Here is an 18,467-nt window from a genome sequence, read left to right on the forward strand (position 1 = left end):
AGGGGAGGGGTAGAAGCAGGGGCTGAAGACACCTGGGAGGGAGAGCAGACTTCCTCAGACCCCCTAGGGCTCCAGCGTATTGGCATGGGAGAGGGAGTCCCAGATCCCCGGTAGCTCAGAGCCTGGGGAAAGCCAGGGGTCCCTTTCCCCTTTCTCCTTTCCCCAGGCTGCTCCTATTCGGAGAAACATGTGGCCCTCGCTTGGAAGCACGCTTTTCCCTATTCCAACCCCAAATACTCAGTACCTCTTTGCTTCCCCCAGAAGTCTGGGCAAGTTTCTTTCTTTTCTGGGACTCAGTTTCTGGGGTGGGCTGAATGGTGGCACCCAAAAAGATGCGTCCAAGTCCTAATCCCCAGCCCCCACTCCCCCAGAGCCTGTGAATGTGACTTCATTTGGAAAAAGGGTCTTTGTAAATGTAACTTAATTAAAGATGTCAAGACGAGATCATCCTGGATTGTCTGGTGGGCCCTAAAGCCAATGACAAGTGTCCTTGTGACAGACAGGAGAGGGGAGGGCCATACAATGAGAGAATGGGAACTCTGCAGCCACAAGCCAAGGAACACCTGGGGCCACAGAAGCTGGAAGAGGCACGGAGGGGGCCCTTCCCGAGAGCCTTCGGAGGGAGTTCAGCCCTGCAATGCCTTGGTTTTGGACCTCTGGTCCCAGTAAATGGAAGAGAAGAAATATCTGGGTTTGTTGTTGTTGTTGTTTGAGACAGAGTCTCACTCTGTCGCCAGGCTGGAGTGCAGTAACTCCCGGGTTCAAGCGATTCTCCTGCCTCAGCCTCTGGACTAGCTGGTATTACAGGCACACGCCACCAAGCCCAGCTAGTTTTTGTATTTTTAGTAGAGACGGGGTTTCACCATGTTGGCCAGGATGGTCTCGATCTCCTGACCTTGTGATCCGCCCGCCTCAGCCTCCCAAAATGCTGGGATTACAGGCGTGAGCCACCGTACCTGGCCGCTTAAATATCTGTCTTTTAAGCCACCAAGTTTCTTGTGATTTGTCATGGCAGCCCTGGAAACTAACGTAGTTCCCTATTCTGTAAAATAACTAGAATTAAATCTTATTTGGCCAAAAGGTGTGTTTTTTAACTCTCCACCCTACCCCCTTCCAGGTTGAGTTGTAACCCTTTCACTTGCAGGGTGGGGGTGGGGGAGTGAGGGTTGGGGCAGGTGGTGTAGGGAGGAAAGAACCTAAATTAACAGCATCTCCTCCTGCCCCGAAGAGGAGGAAAGTCCAAGAAGAGTATTTCATGCCCACCAGCCCTTCTCCTTCACCCAGAGCTCACACCATCATCCCGTGCCCGGCTCCAGGCAGGCGGGTGGGGCAGACACTGACCCGGAGCGCGTTACTAAAACCAAGGGGCCTTTGAAAATCAGGGAGTCTGCCTTTCCAGACTTCTCCTAACAGCCCCCCTCTTCACGGCGATTCTCTCCCCACCCCTTGTGTCTGTCTTCTTCCTCCCGTTCTCCATTCTTGGGGGGCAAAATGAGATGGAGACCTCCGAAGCACAGGGTGGAAGGCACTCCCCCACCCCTTCTTCCTCCTCCTCCCACAACACAGCTGGAGGGGGAGGGGAGGTCAGCAGGGTTCACAGAGGCCAGATGTGAAGGAGAAAGAGAGAAGTGCCCACCCCACGCCCACCCACCCCACCCCCACCCTCACCCCCAAGGGAAGAAAAATGAAAGGAGACAGTTTTTAAAACAAACAAAACTTTTATGGTCCAAAACAGTTTTTCTCAAGAATCTGCTCTATGCAAACAATAACAACTTTTTACAAAGCATTTTCACAGAAAAGGAGACAAGTCCTTCCCCAGCGTGGGAATTGTTCCTCTCTCACCTCGTTTTCGGGGGAAGAGGGGGCGCTATTCACTAGTGCGGGGCGGAAGGGGCACTGGGTCCCTCAGTTGTTCGGCAGCTCCAAAAGCCCCAGCTTCCCTTCACACCTCAACTTGCCATCTCCCTAAGACCTAAGCTCCCCTGACCTCACCTGGGTGGAGGAGAAATCACTTCCAATCCTCTCTGACTCAAGATCCTCCTAGCTGGAGGGCATGGCAGAGGGCGTGATCCAGGCCTATCTCACCCCTCCCCTGGAAAACAGAACCTCTGACCCCAAAACTAATCCCCTGGCCCTGCCCCCTTCGGATCCATCAGATCTCTGACAACTCCCGCAATGCCTGAGGCTGGGGTGTTGCGGGGGGAAGCTTAAGGTACCTCAGCCCAGGTTCCATCCAGACTCAAACTTTGCCCCTTCAAACCCCAGGGGACTCTTGCAGTTAGGCCAAGAGTCCTTTCATTTACCACCTCTGCAAAGTGCAGCTTGTTTTGTTTCCACTCTTTAAGGGGGCTGAGTTTGGGCGTCCAAAGAATGGACTTGGGCCTGCCTTCCACCTCCACCCCGTCTCATCCATAAATCCGTGGAGGCCCTCGAAAGGCGACTTGTTTGGTCTGATTTTATTGATTTCTTCCACCTTCTATTACTTTCCCTGGGACAGTGTCTAGCCCCTTCCCCAGGCAAACTAAGCACTTTCCAGGAGAGGAGGTCCCTCAGCCCTACCCGTCCTAAGGGAAGTACGTTGGGGGAGGGGGCTGATTAATCAAGGTTGGGGGGAATCTTTCTCACCGGCCAGACCTTATACTCGGAAAGCAAACAAGGAAAAAACGGGAACTCCAAAACTGGACAAAAGGGAAAGGTGGGCGGCTGAGGCTGAAGATCTCACCAATTAAGGGTCACCTGCACTTGAGGGGGCCTAGAAAGGGGACAGGAAGGGGGTGATCTTCCTCTTACCCAAGCTCCCTCACCCATTAAAGGTTCCAGCGGTGCTTGGAGCGTTAGGGAAGGCCTGAGGGGAGCAAAGGGTTAAAGGCCTGGACAGTGGGGGTGGGGGATGCCCCCAGGGAGCTGCCAATCATCTCCCCACCCCCACCACAGCCCCCGCACCCCAGGCTCGCCCACAGACACAGTAACAACCGGTTTGTCCATCACCGAGGTCTCTCTCCTCTCCCCTTTTTTTGGGGGGGGGTGTCTTTGAGCAGTGGCCCTCCTTTGCTCCCACTGGGGTGCAGGCCCTGCCTCCAACGGTCCGAGATGGAAGGGGCAGGGATTGGAATCTATGTCATCAGCCTTCTCCCGACTCCAGCCCTGGGTTCCTCTGCAAAGGATGAGGGGGAGGGACTGTCACCCCGAAAACTTAGGTGCATGAATGAAGATCACTGTTATTTAGGTCCCTCTGCCCACAGCTCCTAAAATGTAAAGGAAGGGGACAAATGTGAGAAACGGGGCTCCCTCCTCAAGCCCGCGGTTTGGCCATGGTCCCAACTTTTCCCCTTTGGCAGAAGTCCCACGGTCAGCTTTCATCCATGTTGATCCCCCAGAATTTGAGGCCAGGGGGCTCAGGGACAGCGGGACCCCCCATCTGCCACCTCCACAGCGGGTGGGCGGGCGGGGGCTTAGAGTCTCCCTGGAGGCGAAGCGAGGACGCCGGCTTTAGGTCTCCGTCTTCCCCCACTACCAGGGCCGGGGGGCAGGGGAAGCAGTTGAGGAGGCTGAAGGTGCTCGTGGTGGGGAGCGTCGGTGCAGGGCGGCGGGGCTGCGCGGTGCGCGGAGGGGGCGCCGGCCGCCGGCGTTTCTTGGCGGCTCCCCGAGCCGGCCCTTTCGCAGGCGGCCGCTCTGGCCCCCGGCGCAAACTCGGAGTGTCCAAGGCGAAGCCCTTCGCGTAACACCAAAGTTTCGACCTGCGGATCAGACGATCGAAATGTTCCTGGCGGAGATCTCCGGGTGCGGCCGGCGCCGGGCTGGCCGTCGAGGGGCTGGCTGCTGGAGCCTCGGGGGCTGCCGGCGGGGGGTTTCCATCGACTTCGGCAGGCTGGCCGGGCAGGAACGGCCCCGGCGCCGCCGCGGGACCCGCGGGCTCGGTGGAGAGGCCCGCAGGTGGCGACGGAGGCCGGGAACTGGGCTCCTGAGGCGGGCTGGCGGCTGGGCCACGCTGAGGCTCGAGACCCGGGGCCGGGCGAGGCGGGGCCGAGGCGAAGCCGGTCGTAGATTCCCGAGGGTACGGGGGCGCAGGGCAGCTGCCCGGAGGTGCACAGCAGCGAACGCCGAAGTGCGGGAAACCGCCTCCGCCCTCTTCCTCCTCTCCGCGGCGGGGGCACGCTGCGACGTCCGCATCCTCGCCGGCCGCGGTGTTAGGAACGCCGGGCCGCCCGGTCGGTGCCCAGAGGTGCTTCAGGCCATCCGGGGCCCAGCCGCCAGGGCGCAGGGGGGCCTGAGGGCCCCGCAGCACTGGGGACCGCGCCGCCAGCTCCCCAGGCCCCGGGCCCAGAGACGACGCCCGGGGCTTGGCAAGGGCGCAGAAGGCGAGGGCACGCAGGCACAGCGGAGAGAATTCCTGGGTCCCCCGACACGGCTTCCGGGGCGTGGGGGAGCAGGGCGACCCTCGCGGGGACGCCGGCACTGCCAGGCGGGGCGCGGGGCACAGGGTCTCCATGGAGCAGCCTGAGGGGTGCCCACTGAGGGGGTCCAGGTCCCAGCGGCGGGATGCCCTGGCTGCCCGAAGAGCCCACGGGCGAGGGGAACATCGCCCCCCGTCGACGGGGAGGTCTCTGCTCACGGGCGCCCCCGGCCCGCCACCCGGGGCCGCAGAGCTCGGGCTCCCTCTTCGCTCTCCTCACGCGGCCCTCCCGGCGGCCGGACTCCTGGGTCCCTGTGAGTCCCGGCGGGGTCGGCCGCCCTTCTGCCGCCGCGTCCCCTTCGCAGCCCCGGCGGGAGACCCTCTCGAGTCGCCCGAAGCGCAGAGGCAGGGGAAACAAAGCGGCTGGCGGCCGCGGGAGGCGGGAAGGACCCCGGGCCCGGCACCCGGTGCCCGGGCCCAGGCGGCGGGGAGGGCGCCTTCCGCCCGCTCGGTTTCTTTCTTCCCCGCTGGCTCCCGGAGACCGCGCTATAGAGAACTGCCCCCTCGCTGCCCCAATACCAGCGCCGGGGCCGCGAGCCCGCCGCTGATTGGGCCGCACCGCCCGTGACGTTAGCCCGGACCCCACCCCTCCGGCGGCGCCGCCCCCGTCCCCATTCCGCACACAGACACACACACGTGGACCCGGCGCGGCGGCGGCTGGGAGGGAGCGCGGGAGGGAGCGTGCGCGGGTGGGATCGCGAGGGGCCAGACGCGCTGCCGCACGTGGCCCGGTGGCGTCCTGGGATTTCGTCGTCGCAAAGCCACTCGTTTTTTCCCGAGCAGTCACGGTTTTGCATCTGTAAAATGGGACGGTTCATATCTGCCCTCTTGGGACTAAAAGAGCTATGTGAATCAACGTAGATGAATCTCAGAAATAATGTTTAGAGGAAAGATGAAATGAGGCAATGGTTGTTTACAAGCTTTGCACAGCAGGGATTCTAGCGGGCCGTGAATGGCCCCTAAAACAGTGCGTGGCACACAGTAGGCTCAAAAAATGCTGTAATGTATAAGTAGTTAATAATTCAGTACTTGTATGCAAGATGAACAAAAAAAATAAATTTGGAAGGGTGGGAGTGTTATTACACCCATGGAAGCCGATAAATAGGCTCAGTATCTATTTCCATTTCTCTGATGCAGTATCTAAATACTCCGCCTCAACTAAATTTGCTCAACTAATTTGCTGGCTCTGCAACCCCTGACCCCCAATCCCAGGATGCCCCCCTCTGAGGTTTGATCTGCCAAACAGGTTGAAGAGGCCAGAGGAGGGCACGCGCAGACCCTCACTCTCATCTGACCCAAGGAAAATAAAGAAAAAGTGAATTCCCAGTACAAATTCTGATAATGCAGCACACCCCCCCACCCTGTTCTATCCCCTTAACCTTCTTTAATTTCTGCATAGCTTATTGTTACATAAAAGTCTGTAAATGGATTTATTCTTTAGTGTCTGTCTCTCCCATTAGTCTGGAAATGAGTTGACGAGAACTCTGTCTTGATCATCGGTGCATCCCCCACTGCCTAGAACAGTGGCCAAGATATAATAGGTGCTCAATCAATATGTGTGAATGAATGAATGAGCAAGTGAGTGAATGAATGAATCCCTGGGATATTTCTCTCTTAATAAAAATCAGATTATTGGAATACTGCCGTTTCCTATCTGTGGAAATATAGAGATTGGTATGATGATTTGGGGTAAAGATGTGGAAGAATGTTGGGGGCGGCCCCACAGATAAATATCTTATTCTGGGGCCAGGACAAGAGACGGTTTCAGAAAGGGGACAAATGATGCAGCTTGCCTCCGGGCCCTTCTAGCAGTGACAACAGAGGTGTAGTTTCCCTATGTGTCATCAAATAACATCTGGGAGGACAGAGGTAAGGAGGATCTGCCTCCCCCACTCGCAAAGTCCAGAGGTAAAGTCCCTAGGTGGGGCGAGGGTTTGAGGAAGGAGGAGGTGTGGTGTTCCATTGCCCAAAACACTCACCCTCTAACATCTCCTGCAGAAGAGCTCTCCAGGGCAGTTGTCATGAGGGGGATCCTGGGGTCCTGCCAAGTCATGAAGCTGAGCTGGGTCTAGACTCCAGGGCTCATAATTGCTGGAAAAGCCCACCTCTACACACACACACACACACACACACACACACACACACACACACACACACACGGAAAGTTCTGGAAGGATGATCTTCATGGCTTTCTCTTCTGCAGGACAGTGCTGACGACTCATCCTCAACAACAGTGCCTACTTGCACTCCTGTGCCTAGCACAGTGTAGACACAAGGAGAGAATGCCCAAGAAAATGATTAGTATGAATAAATGAGTGAATATTACATAACAGTGCAGATCAATGGCCTCTTCTTTCTCTGCCTCCAAAAGCTGCCAGCTCCCCCTTCCCCATGTGAGTTTGGGGGCTTTATTGAGGGGTCATTACGATTGTGAGTCCTTCTCTCTGCCTCCACTTTCCCTACTTCCCCTTGCTCTCATCAGGCACCCCAGAATATGGACTCAGGGATGGAATCACTCTACAAACAGTAGGAGAATAGTGTGAGTGCCTCTCCAGCTGAAAGGAGATCATCAAACCACCCTTTATAGCCTGGATGGGGGCGGGGGTGGCGCTGTGCAACCCTGGGCAGGTCACCTAGACACTCTAGGTCTCAATGTCCTTATCGGTGAAAAGGGGACAACAGTGGCTTCCTCACATTGTTGGGAGGGTTGAAACATGATGTGAGCAGTCACCAGAACTCACGTGGGCAGGCCCAGCTGCTGCAATTACCATTTCCTCCGGTAGAGGACACTCGACCCCATCCTCAGCCTGCGATGAGGGCGGCAACACCCTTCTCAGGAACCTCTCCTCTTCATAGGAGAAAAAGAGGGACAAGGCTGGATGCCGGGTCCCATCTAACACTTCCAGAGTGAAGGCTAGAAAGGGCCCCTCTGGATCCAGAAGCCAGCCCTTCCCTTTCCTTGGCCCATCTAAATCTCACCTGGGGCAGTAAGGACTGTGTTCAAGGATTTGGGAGCAGGAGACCTGCCCGGTTGCCCCTTTTGGGGAACTGCACCCCAGGCGTCCAACCCCATAGTAACTTCTGTAGTACTTACTGCATGCCAGTCTCTGTTCTAAGAACTGGATGTCACTTAATCCCCATAACAGCCTATGAAATAGACTTTTTTTTTTTTTGAGACAGGGTCTCACTCGGTCGCCCAGACTGAAGTGCAGTGGCGCGATCTCGGCTCACTGCAACCTCTGCCTCCTGGGTTCAAGCCATTCTCCTGTCTCAGCCTCTTGAGTAGTCGGGACTACAGGCGCGCCCCACCACGCCCAGCTAATTTTTGTATTTTTAGTAGAGACGGGGTTTCACCATGTTGGCCAGGATGGTCTCGAGCTCTTGACCTCGTGATACGCCTGCCTTGGCCTCCCAAAGTGGTGGGATTACAGGTGTGAGCCACTGCGCCCGGACGACACTATTTTTAAAAATGAACATACCACACATAACCCATTTTAAGTGTCCAATTCAATGATTTTTAGTAAATTTACAGTTATGCAACCATCATCATAGTCCAGTTTTGGGGTTTTTTTTTGAGACAGAGTTTCACTTTGTCTTCCAGGCTGGAGTGCAGTGGCACAATCTCAGCTCACTGCAGGCTTCGCCCCCCGGGTTCAAGCAATTGTCCTGCCTCAACCTCCCAAGTAGCCGAGACTACAGGCGCCCACCACCACGCCCAGCTAAATTTTTTTTTTTTTTTTTTTTTTGAGACAGTCTCACTCTGTTGCCCAGGCTGGAGTGCTCGATCTCAGTTCACTGCAACCTCCGCCTCTCAGATTCAAGCGATTCTTGTGCCTCAGCCTCCCAAGTAGCTGGGATTACAGGCAGATGCTACCACGCCCGGCTAATTTTTGTATTTTTAGTAGAGACAGGGTTTCACCCTGTTGGCCAGGCTGGTCTTGAACTCCTGACCTCAGGTGATCCGCCCACCTCGGCCTCCCAAAGTGCTGGAATTATAGGCATGAGCCACCATGCCCGGCCCCATAATCCAGTTTTAGAACATTGCTTATAAGACTCCTCCTCCCCACTTGTAGCTCTCCCTTCCCATCCCCAGCCCTGGGTGACTAATCTTTCTGTCTCTAGTTCCCTTTTTTGGATATTTTATATAAATGGAATCATGCAATATGTGGTCTTTTGCATCTGGCTTCACAAAAGCATAATGTTTTTGAGGTTTACCTGTGTTGTAGCGTGTATTGGTAATCTGTTCCTTTTTTTTTTTTGTCTTTTGAGATAGAGTTTTGCTCTTGTTGCCCAAGCTGGAGTACAATGGCGCAATCTCAGCTTACTGCAACCTCCGCCTCCTGGGCTCAAGCGATTCTCCTGCCTCAGCCTCCCAAGTACCTGGGATTACAGGCACCCGCCACCACGCCTGGCAAATTTTGTGTTTTTAGTAGAGACGGGGTTTCTCCATGTTGGTCAGGCTGGTCTTGAATTCTCGACCTCAGGTGATCTGCCCACTTCGGCCTCCCAAAGTGCTGGGATTACAGGGATGAGCCACTGTGCCCGGCCTGTTCCTTTTTATTGCTGAGTAGTAGTCCGTTGTAGGGATATGCCACATTTTGTTTATCCAATCACATTTGGGTGGTTTTCACTTTTTGGCTATTATCTATAATGCTGTTATGAACATTTGCTATACACGTCTTTTGTGAATATGTTTTTATTTCTCCTAAGTAGACATTTAAGGGTGAAATTGCTGGGTCATATGCTACATTTATGTTTAACCTTTTTTTTTTTTTTTTTTTTTTTGAGACAGGGTCTCACAGTCTCACTCAGGCTGGAGTGTAGTGGCGCAGTCAGGGCTCACCGCAGCCTTGACCTCCTGGGCTCAAGAGATCCTCTGCCTCAGCCTCCAGTGTGGCTGGGACCACAAGCCTGACCCACCATGCCCAGCGAATTTCTTTTTAAATTTTTTTTTGTGAGACAGGGTCTCGCTATATTCCCCAGGCTGGTCTCAAACTCCTCAGCTCAAGGGATCCTCCTGCCTCAGCCTCACAAAGGGCTGGGATTACAGGCATGAGCCACCATGCCCAGCTGTGTTTAACTCTTTTAAAAACTGCCAGGGTTGGGCATGGTAGCTCACACCTGTAGTCTCAGCACTTTGGGAGGCCAAGGCAGGCTGATGGCTTGAGGCCAGGAGTTTGAGACCAGCCTGGGCAACATGATGAAACTCCATCTCTACAAAATACAAAAATTAGCCGGGAGTAGTGGCATGTGCCTGTAGTCTCAGCTACTCAGGAGGCTGAGGGTGGAGAATTGCTTGAGCCCAGCAGGTCAAGGCTGCAGTGAGCCACATTCATGCCACTCTGTGCCTGGGCGGCAGAGTGAGACCCTGTCTCAAAAAAAAAAAACAACTAAAAACTGCAAAGCTGTTTTCCAAACTGGCTATACCATTTTACATTCCTATTAGTATCCATGATATAGGCTGGGCACGGTGGCTCACGCCTGTAATCCCAGCACTTTGGGAGGCCGAGGTGGGCAGATCACCTGAGGTCAGGAGTTCAAGACCAGCCTGGCCATCATGGCGAAACCCTGTCTCTACTAAAAAAATTTAAAAATAGGCTGGGCGCAGTGGCTAACACCTGTAATCTCAGCACTTTGGAAGCCCAAGGCGAGCAGATCACAAGGTCAAAAGATCAAGACCATCTGGCCAACGTGGTGAAACCCCGTCTCTACTAAAAATATAAAAATTAGCTGCACGTGGTGGCGGGTGCCTGCAATCGCATCTACTAGGTAGGCTGAGGTAGGAGAATTGCTTGAACCCAGGAGACGGAGGTTGCAGTAAGCCGAGGTTGCGCCACTGCACCCCAGTCTGGTGACAGAGCGAGACTCTGTCTGTAAATAAATAAATAAATAAATAAATAAATAAATAAATAAAAATTAAAAAATTAGCCAGGTGTAGTGGTGCACGCCTGTAATCCCAGCTGCCCAGATTCTCGGGAGGCTGAGACACAAGAATCGCTTGAACCCAGGAGGCAGAGGTTGCGGTGAGCCAAGATTGCACGACTGTACTCCAGCCTGAGTGACAGAACAAGACTCTGTCTCAATAAATAAATAAATAAAAAATCCATGGTATAAATGAGGACATTGAGGGAGATAACTGACTTGCCCAAGTTACACCACTAGCAAGTGGCAGAGCCAGAACCCAAACCCAGGTAGTTGAGTCCTAAGTTAGCTCTGGTAACCACGAGGCTACCCCACAACAATGAATCCAAGAGGGAAGCCATTTCTCCACCCTGCCACACCCGGCCACCATCATTTTAACCTTTCTTGGTCCCAGAATTCCCTAAGTCAGCAGGTCTGCATCACCCCCTAGCATAAACCCCCATGTTCCTCTACCTCCTCTGGGAATTTGCACCCAGGGTTAATAGCTTAAGTTCTGGGCTCAGATGTGTCCGTTCACATTCCAGACTCATCATTTTACTAGCTTTGTGACTTTAGGGCAATTACTTAACCTCAGGAAGCTTTAGTTTCCTTATTTGTAGAACAAGACTAGCATCTTTCCTCATGCAATTAAAAAGGTATTATATGATGGAAAATTTCAAACCTACACAAAAGTAAATAAATACAATTAACCTCCGAGTACCCAATATCCAGCTTCAACACTTACCAACTCATGGTCAATTTTGTTTCATTCTTACCCACCCACTTCCTCACTTTAAAAAAAAAATCAAATTGGCCAGTATGATGGCTAACACCCGTAATGCCAGCATTTTGGGAGGCTGAGGCTGGCAGATCGTTAGAGCCAGGAGTTTAAGACCAGCCTGGGCAACATGGCGAAACCCCATCTCTACCAAAACAAACAAAAACAACAACACATAAATTAGCTAGTCCCAGCTACTCAGCTGACTCAGGTGGAAGGATCCCTTGAGCCTGGGAGATTCAGGCTGCAGTGACCTGCAATCACCACTGCACTCCAGCCCGGGTGACAGAGCGAGACCGTGTCTCAAAAAACAACAACAACAACACAATTTTATTTAGGTATGATTTATGTAATAAAATGCACATTTTAAGTGTACAGTTCAAATAGTTTTGCCAAAGGAATATGCCCATGTTACCACCACAATTAAGATGTATTATAGCCGGGCGCGGTGGCTGACGCTTGTAATCCCAGCACTTTGGGAGGCCGAGGCGGGTGGATCACGAGGTCAGGAGATCGAGACCACGGTGAAACCCCGTCTCTACTAAAAATACGAAAAATTAGCTGGGTGTGGTGGCGGGCACCTGTAGTCCCAGCTGCTCGGAGAGGCTGAGGCAGGAGAATGGCGTGAACCCGGGAGGCAGAGCTTGCAGTGAGCCGCAATTGCGCCACTGCACTCCGGCCTGGGCGACAGAGCGAGACTTTGTCCCAATAAAAAAAAAAAAAAAAAAAAAAGATGTATTACAGAACAATGGCCAGGCATGGTGGCTCATGCCTGTAATCAATCCCAGCACTTTGGGAGGCCGAAGCAGGTGGATCACTTGAGGTCAGGAGTTCGAGACCAGCCTGGCCAACATGGTGAAACCCCATGTCTACTAAAAATACAAAAAAATTAGCTGGATGTGGTGGCTCGTGCCTGTAATTCCAGCTACTTGGGAGGCTGAGGTGGGAGAATAACTTGAACCCGGTAGGCAGAGATTGTAATGAGCTGAGATTGTGCCACTGCACTCCAGCCTGGGTGACAGAACAACACTCCGTCTAAAAAAAAAAAAAAAAGGCCGCGCAGTTGCTTATGCCTGTAATCCCAGCACTTTGAGAGGCAAAGGTGGGTGGATCACTTGAGGTCAGGAGTTCAAGACCAGCCTGGGCAACATGGTGAAACCCCATCTCTACTAAAAATACAAAAAAAATTGTCCAAGCGTGGTGCGTGCCTGTAGTCCCAGCTACTCAGGAGGCTGAGGTGGGAGAACTGCTTGAACCTGTGAGGCGGAGATTGCAGTGAGCCGAGATCACGCCACTGCACTCCAGCCTGGGCAACAGAGCAAGACTCCGTCTAAAAAAAAAAAAGAAAGAAAGAAAAATATAAGATATAGAACAAATCCCATATTATTTTGTTTTGCTTTGTTTTGTTTTTTAGAGACAGGTCTTGCTCTGTTGCCCAGACTGGAGTGCGGTGATGCGATCTCGGCTCACTGCAACCTCTGCCTTCTGGGTTCAAGTGTTCTCATGCCTTAGCCAACTGAGTAGCTGAGACTACAAACGTGTGCCATCACGCACAGCTAATTTTTGTATTTTTTTGTACATATAGGGTTTCACTATGTTGCCCAGGCTGGTCTCAAACTCCTGGGCTCAAACAATCCTCCTGCCTCGGCCTCCGAAACTGTTGGGATTACAGGTACGAGCCACTGTGCCCAACCTAGAACAAACCCCATGTTATTTTTAGGCAAATCCAAGACATCACATAATTTCATTCCTAAATATTTCAATACATACTTCTATAAGGACCCTTTAAAAGTAAACATAACCCCAACATTATTATCAAACCTAAAAAAAATTAACAATTGGCCGGGAACGGTGGCTTATGCCTGTAATCCCAGCACTTTGGGAGGCCGAGGCGGGTGGATCACCCGAGGTCAGGAGTTCGAGACCAGCCTGATCAATATGGTGAAACCCTGTCTCTACTAAAAATACAAAAAATAATCAGCTGAGCATGGTGGCATGCACCTGTAGTCCCAGAAACTCAGGAGACTGAGATGGAAGAATTGCTTGAACCTGGGAGGCACAGGTTGCAATGAGCTGAGATCACACCACTGCACTCCAGCCTGGGTGATAGAGTGGGACTCCATGTCAAAAAAAAAAAAGAATTAACAATCACACTTTAACTTCATCAAATAGCCAGTCAGTGTTCAAATTTCTAATTATCTTATAATATTTTTTCTTTACAATTTTTAGTTTATTTGAATTAGGAGCCAAAGAAGGATTTCAAGTGGTTAATATGTCTCTCTTTTTATCTATAAATTCCCCCTTTATCTCTCTCTCTCTCTCTTTTTTTTTTCCTCTTTGCAATTTAGTCATTGGAAATACTACGATTGTCTTCTAGACTTCCCATAGTCTGGAATTTACTGGCTACATTCCCACGGTGAGGTTTAATCAAACAACATTTATGGAACAATATTTGTTAAGGACCTACTATGTATAGTATTGTCAAATTTAGCACAGAGCTGGGCGCGCTGGCTCACACCTGTAATCTCAGCACTTTGGGAGGCGAAGGCGGGTGATCACTTGAGGCCAGGAGTTTTGAGTCCAGCCTGGCCTACATGATGAAACCCCATCTCTACTAAAAATACAAAAATTAGCCGAGTGTGGTGGCGAGTGCCTGTAATCCCAGCTTACAAGAGAGGAGGCTCTTGTAAGGGAGGCTGAGACAAGAGAATCACTTAAACCCTTGAAGCAGAAGTTGCAGAGAGCTGAGATCGCGCCACTGCACTCCAGCCTGGGAAATAGAGCAAAACTCCGTCTCAAAAAAAAAAAAAAAATTTAGCACAAAATATACAGAACATATTTATTTATACTAAAAAATTTACTTATTGTTTATCTATAATTCAGATTTGACAGTGTTTTATCTGGCAACTCTATGTGCCAGGTGCTATTCTAGCACTGGGGACACAGCAGCAAGACAGACAACCCCCACCACAAGGAGTTTGTATTCTAGTAGACTCGGGAAGCCAGCTAATGCACAGGCAAACAATATTGCTTCTGAAGATATTGTGAGGATTAAAGAAGAAACCTAGCCTAGGCAAGGTGGCTCATGCCTGTAATCCTAGCACTTTGAGAGACAAAGGAAAGACGATCACTTGAGTCCAACAAGAGTTCAAGACCAGCCTGAGCAGCAACACAGCAAGACTCCATCTCTGCAAAAAATGTAAAAATTAGCTGGGCATGGTGGTGCATGCCTGTGTCCCCAGCTACTTGGGAGGCTGAGACAGGAAGATCCCTTAATCCCAAAAGTTTGAGGATGCAGTGAGCTTTGGTCACACCACTGCACTCTAGCCTGGGTGACAGAGCAACACCCTGTCTCAAAAAAAATAAAATAATTATTATCCATAGGTAAGAAAAAACATGGCCGGGCGCCGTGGCTCACTCCTGTAATCCCAGGACTTTGGGAAGCCAAGGTGAGCGGATCACTTGAGGTCAGGAGTTCAAGACCAGCCTGGCCAACATGGTGAAACCCGTCTCTACTAAAAATACAAAAATTAGCTGGGCTAGGTGGTGGGCACCTGTAATCCCAGCTACTCGGGAGACTGAGGCAGGAGAATTGCTTGAACCCAGGAGGCAGAGGTTACAGTGAGCCGTGATCACGCCATTGCACTCCAGCATGGGTGACAGAGCAAGACTCCGTCTCGGGAAAAAATAAAAAATAAAAAATGAGAAAGTCACGTATTAATGCTTGGTGCATAGAAGTTCATGATCAATGTAAGTGCCTTTGGCAGTAGCTTAGGCTGCCTTTTCCCTTTCCTCCTTTCTTTCCTTGTCCCATCCCTCTCTGCATTCACTTAGGAATTATTCCAGACTTGCCTCCTCCTGCAGTACTTCCTCCATATGACCATGGTTAATTCATTCATTTATTTACCCCACAGTTACTGAGCACCCACCATGTAGCAAGCCCCAGGCCAGGCCCTGGGGACTCAGAGATGCTGGAGACACAGTCTGGTGGGGGAGATGGACATTACAAGCTGATCTAAGAAGTAGCAATAGAGGGATGATCATGGTCCTGGAATCTTAGAGGAGGATGACCCTAGAGGAAGAGGAAGGAGGTCTTTTCAGAGAACGTAATCTTCCTCCTATGTCTACAGGCTGAACAGGAGTATACAAAGGAGGCAGGGCTGGGCATGGTGGCTCATGCCTGTAATCCCAGCACTTTGGGAGGCCAAGGCAGATGGATCACCTGAGGTCACCTCAGATCACCTGAGACCAGCCTGCCAACATGGTGAAACACCGTCTTTACTAAAAATACAAAAATTAGCCATGTGTGGTGGTGCATGCCTGTAGTCCCAGCTACGCAGGAGGCTGAGGCAGGAGAATCACTTTGAACCTGAGAGGTGGGAGTTGCCGTGAGCCGAGACTGCACCACTGCACTCCAGCCTGGGCGACAGAATGAGAGACTCCATCTCAACAAAAAGAAAAAGAAAAAAAAAACAAAGGAGGCAGGAGAGAAGAGAGAAGAATTCCACCTGCAGAGGAATATGAGCAACGAACCAAGGCAAGCAAGTGCCTGCCCCACGTGCTGCCAACTTCCAGCCATCAGCGTACCACCCCTCTGTTAAGTAGCAGGGTGCCCTGGCCTTGGCCTTTCTCATCCACCCTCCTAGAGTCATCTCATCTCCCTTGCACAGCCAATCACTCTCGCCATCAGGAGGTCTCTCCTATTAAAAAGCTAAATCTTCCATGACCCCAGAGGCTACAGCCCTATCCCTTTCTTCCCTTCACAGCCAAGCTCCCCCGAGAGCTGTCTACGCACGTAGTCTTCCTTTTCTCACTTCCCACTTGCTCCCCAACCCGCTTCCATCTGCTTCCACCCTCGCCCGCCACCGGAATAGCTCTTGCTGAGGTCTCGGTGGCCTCCATCTCATCGAAACTGGCAGGCACTTGTCAGCCTCCCTGACCTCTCGGGGCAGCCCGCTTGGCTGGCCACTTCCTCCTCCGAGACATTCCCAGTCCCCTTCTTTCTGGGCACCGAACTCCCTTGCTGTCCTCCTGCCTCTGGGGCTGCTCCCTCTTGCTCTTCAGTGCAGGCTCACTCTCCCCTTTTCAGCCCAAAATGTCAGGGCTCCTCAAGGCTTTGTCCAGAACTCTCTTCTCTCTCCGGACACTCTTCCCTGCTCACTTTGCAGTCAGCATCGGAGCCCCGGGGTTCAGCCTGGCCCTCTCCTCTCAGGTCTGGCCCAGGCACCACACTGCCCACTCAGTCCACCTCGGACATTTCAAAAGCCCCTCAAACTCAGCCATCCCAAACCATCAGCACCCACTCCACCCCCTCTTCCCAGGAAACCTATCCTGAGGTGTGGCTCCCCTATCTATTCACTTCCATAGCCAGAAACCCAGTCCTCATCCCGACACCTCCAGCCCTCCAAGTCAATGCCTCAGCAAGCCTCATCATTGCACCCCACAGCCATCTTTCCAAAGCCACAAATCTGACTGTTACGCCCCTACTCAAAACCTTTTTTCTTTTTTTTTGAGACAGGGTCTCGCTCTGTCACCCAGGCTGGAGTGCAGTGGCACAATCACAGCTCACTGTAGCCTCAACTTCCTAGGCTCAACTGATCCTCCCACCTCAGCCTCCCAAGTAGCTGGGACTACACGTATGTGCCACCACACCCAGCTAATTTTTAAAAATTTTTGGGGGGCCAGGCCCGGTGGCTCACACCTGTAATCCCAACACTCTAGGAGGCTGAGGCGGGCGGATCACCTGAAGTTGGGAGTTTGAGACCAGCCTGACCAACATGGAGAAACCCCATCTCTACTAAAAATACAAAATTAGCCAGGTGTGGTGGCAGGTCCCTGTAATCCCAGCTACTCGGGAGGCTGAGGCAGGAGAATCTCTTGAACCTGGGAGGCGGAGTTGCCGTGAGCCAAGATTGCGCCATTGCACTCCAGCCTGGACAACAAGGGCAAAACTCTGTCTCAAAAAAAAAAAATTTTTTGTAGACTCGGGGTCTCACCATGTTGCCCAGTCTGGTCTTGGGCCAGCTGGTGAGCAAATGTGGTCCCAGCTACTTGAGAGGCCAAGGTGGAAGGATCGCTTGAGCCCAGGAGTTCGAGATCCATCCCTATAAAAAAACAAAAATCTGTTAATGGTTTCCTATTGCTTTCAGGAGAAAGACTAAACTTTGGTTTTTTTTTTCTTTTTGAGATGGAGTCGCACTCTGCTGCCCAGGCTGGAGTGCAGTGGCATAATCTTGGCTCACTGCAACCTCCGTTTCCCAGGTTCAAGCGATTCTCCTGCCTCAGCCTCCTGAGTAGCTGGGATTACAGTTGTGCACCACCACACCCAGCTAATTTTTGTATTTTTAGTAGAGAAGAGGTTTCACCATGTTGGCCACGCTGGTCTCAAACTCCTAACCTCAAGTAATCTGCCCACCTTGGCCTCCCAAAGTGCTGGGATTACAGGCGTGAGCCACCAAGCCCGGCCTAAAAGACTAAACTCTTAATTTGGCTCACAGGTAGTGTTACTTAACTCTAGCAATGCCACACACAGGTCTTCTTAGGGAAGGGGACAGTTCCCTTGCCTCTTCCTTCAGCCACTCATGTCTTCTTTAGGCCTAAAGCAATAAGCTCCTTCCTCTCTCTCCCTAAGCACTTGCTGTTCCTTCAGACTGTAAACTTTCCCCCCACATTGCTTCTCCCGGCCAACGCCTGCTCCTACTCAGAGCTCCACTGAGTCATCCCTTCCTCTAAGAAAACCTTCTTCGCCCTTCCAGATGATGCCCAGGTCAGTTTCCACAGTATCCCCACTTCAAGAGCTGTGTATATTTCCTTCAAAGATTTCCATTGGCCAGGCGTGGTGGCTCACGCCTGTAATCCCAGCACTTTGGGAGGCCAAGACAGGCAGATCACCTGAAGTCAGGAGTTCGAGACCAGCCTGGCCAACACAGTGAAACCTGCTTTCTACTAAAAATACAAAAATTAGCCAGGTGTGGTGGCACGTGCCTGTAGTCTCAGCTACTCGGGTGGCTGAGGCAGGAGAATCGCTTGAATCCAAGAGACAGAGGTTGCAGTAAGCTGAGATGGTGCCATTGTACTTCAACCCAGGCAACAGAGCAAGACTCTGTCTCAAAAAAAAAAAAAGATTTCCATCTGCTAATCACTATTCATCTACTAGTGTATCTGATTATCCATCTCTCCTCCCTGTCCTCTGCCACTCTGTTTCATGGGGACAGGGACCACATTGAATTTTGCAGTAGCTTAGTGATTGGCACAGAGTTGGCAACCCAATATATATATATATATATATTTTTTTGAGACGGAGCCTCACTCTGTCGCCCAGGCTGGAGTGCAGTG

General features: G+C 51.8%; 1 protein-coding gene across 1 annotated transcript; it reads right to left on the reverse strand.

Annotated features, from left to right (window-relative positions):
* Positions 1-1,698: 1,698 nt before the first annotated feature.
* Positions 1,699-4,951, reverse strand: EPOP (elongin BC and polycomb repressive complex 2 associated protein). Its single transcript, XM_024235118.3, has one exon. The coding sequence runs from the start codon at positions 4,487-4,489 to the stop codon at positions 3,350-3,352; it is 1,140 nt and encodes a 379-aa protein (XP_024090886.1). The 5' UTR covers positions 4,490-4,951; the 3' UTR covers positions 1,699-3,349.
* Positions 4,952-18,467: the final 13,516 nt, after the last annotated feature.

The sequence above is a fragment of the Pongo abelii genome, chromosome 19, assembly GCF_028885655.2.
Source record: "Pongo abelii isolate AG06213 chromosome 19, NHGRI_mPonAbe1-v2.0_pri, whole genome shotgun sequence".
NCBI lineage: Eukaryota > Metazoa > Chordata > Mammalia > Primates > Hominidae > Pongo > Pongo abelii.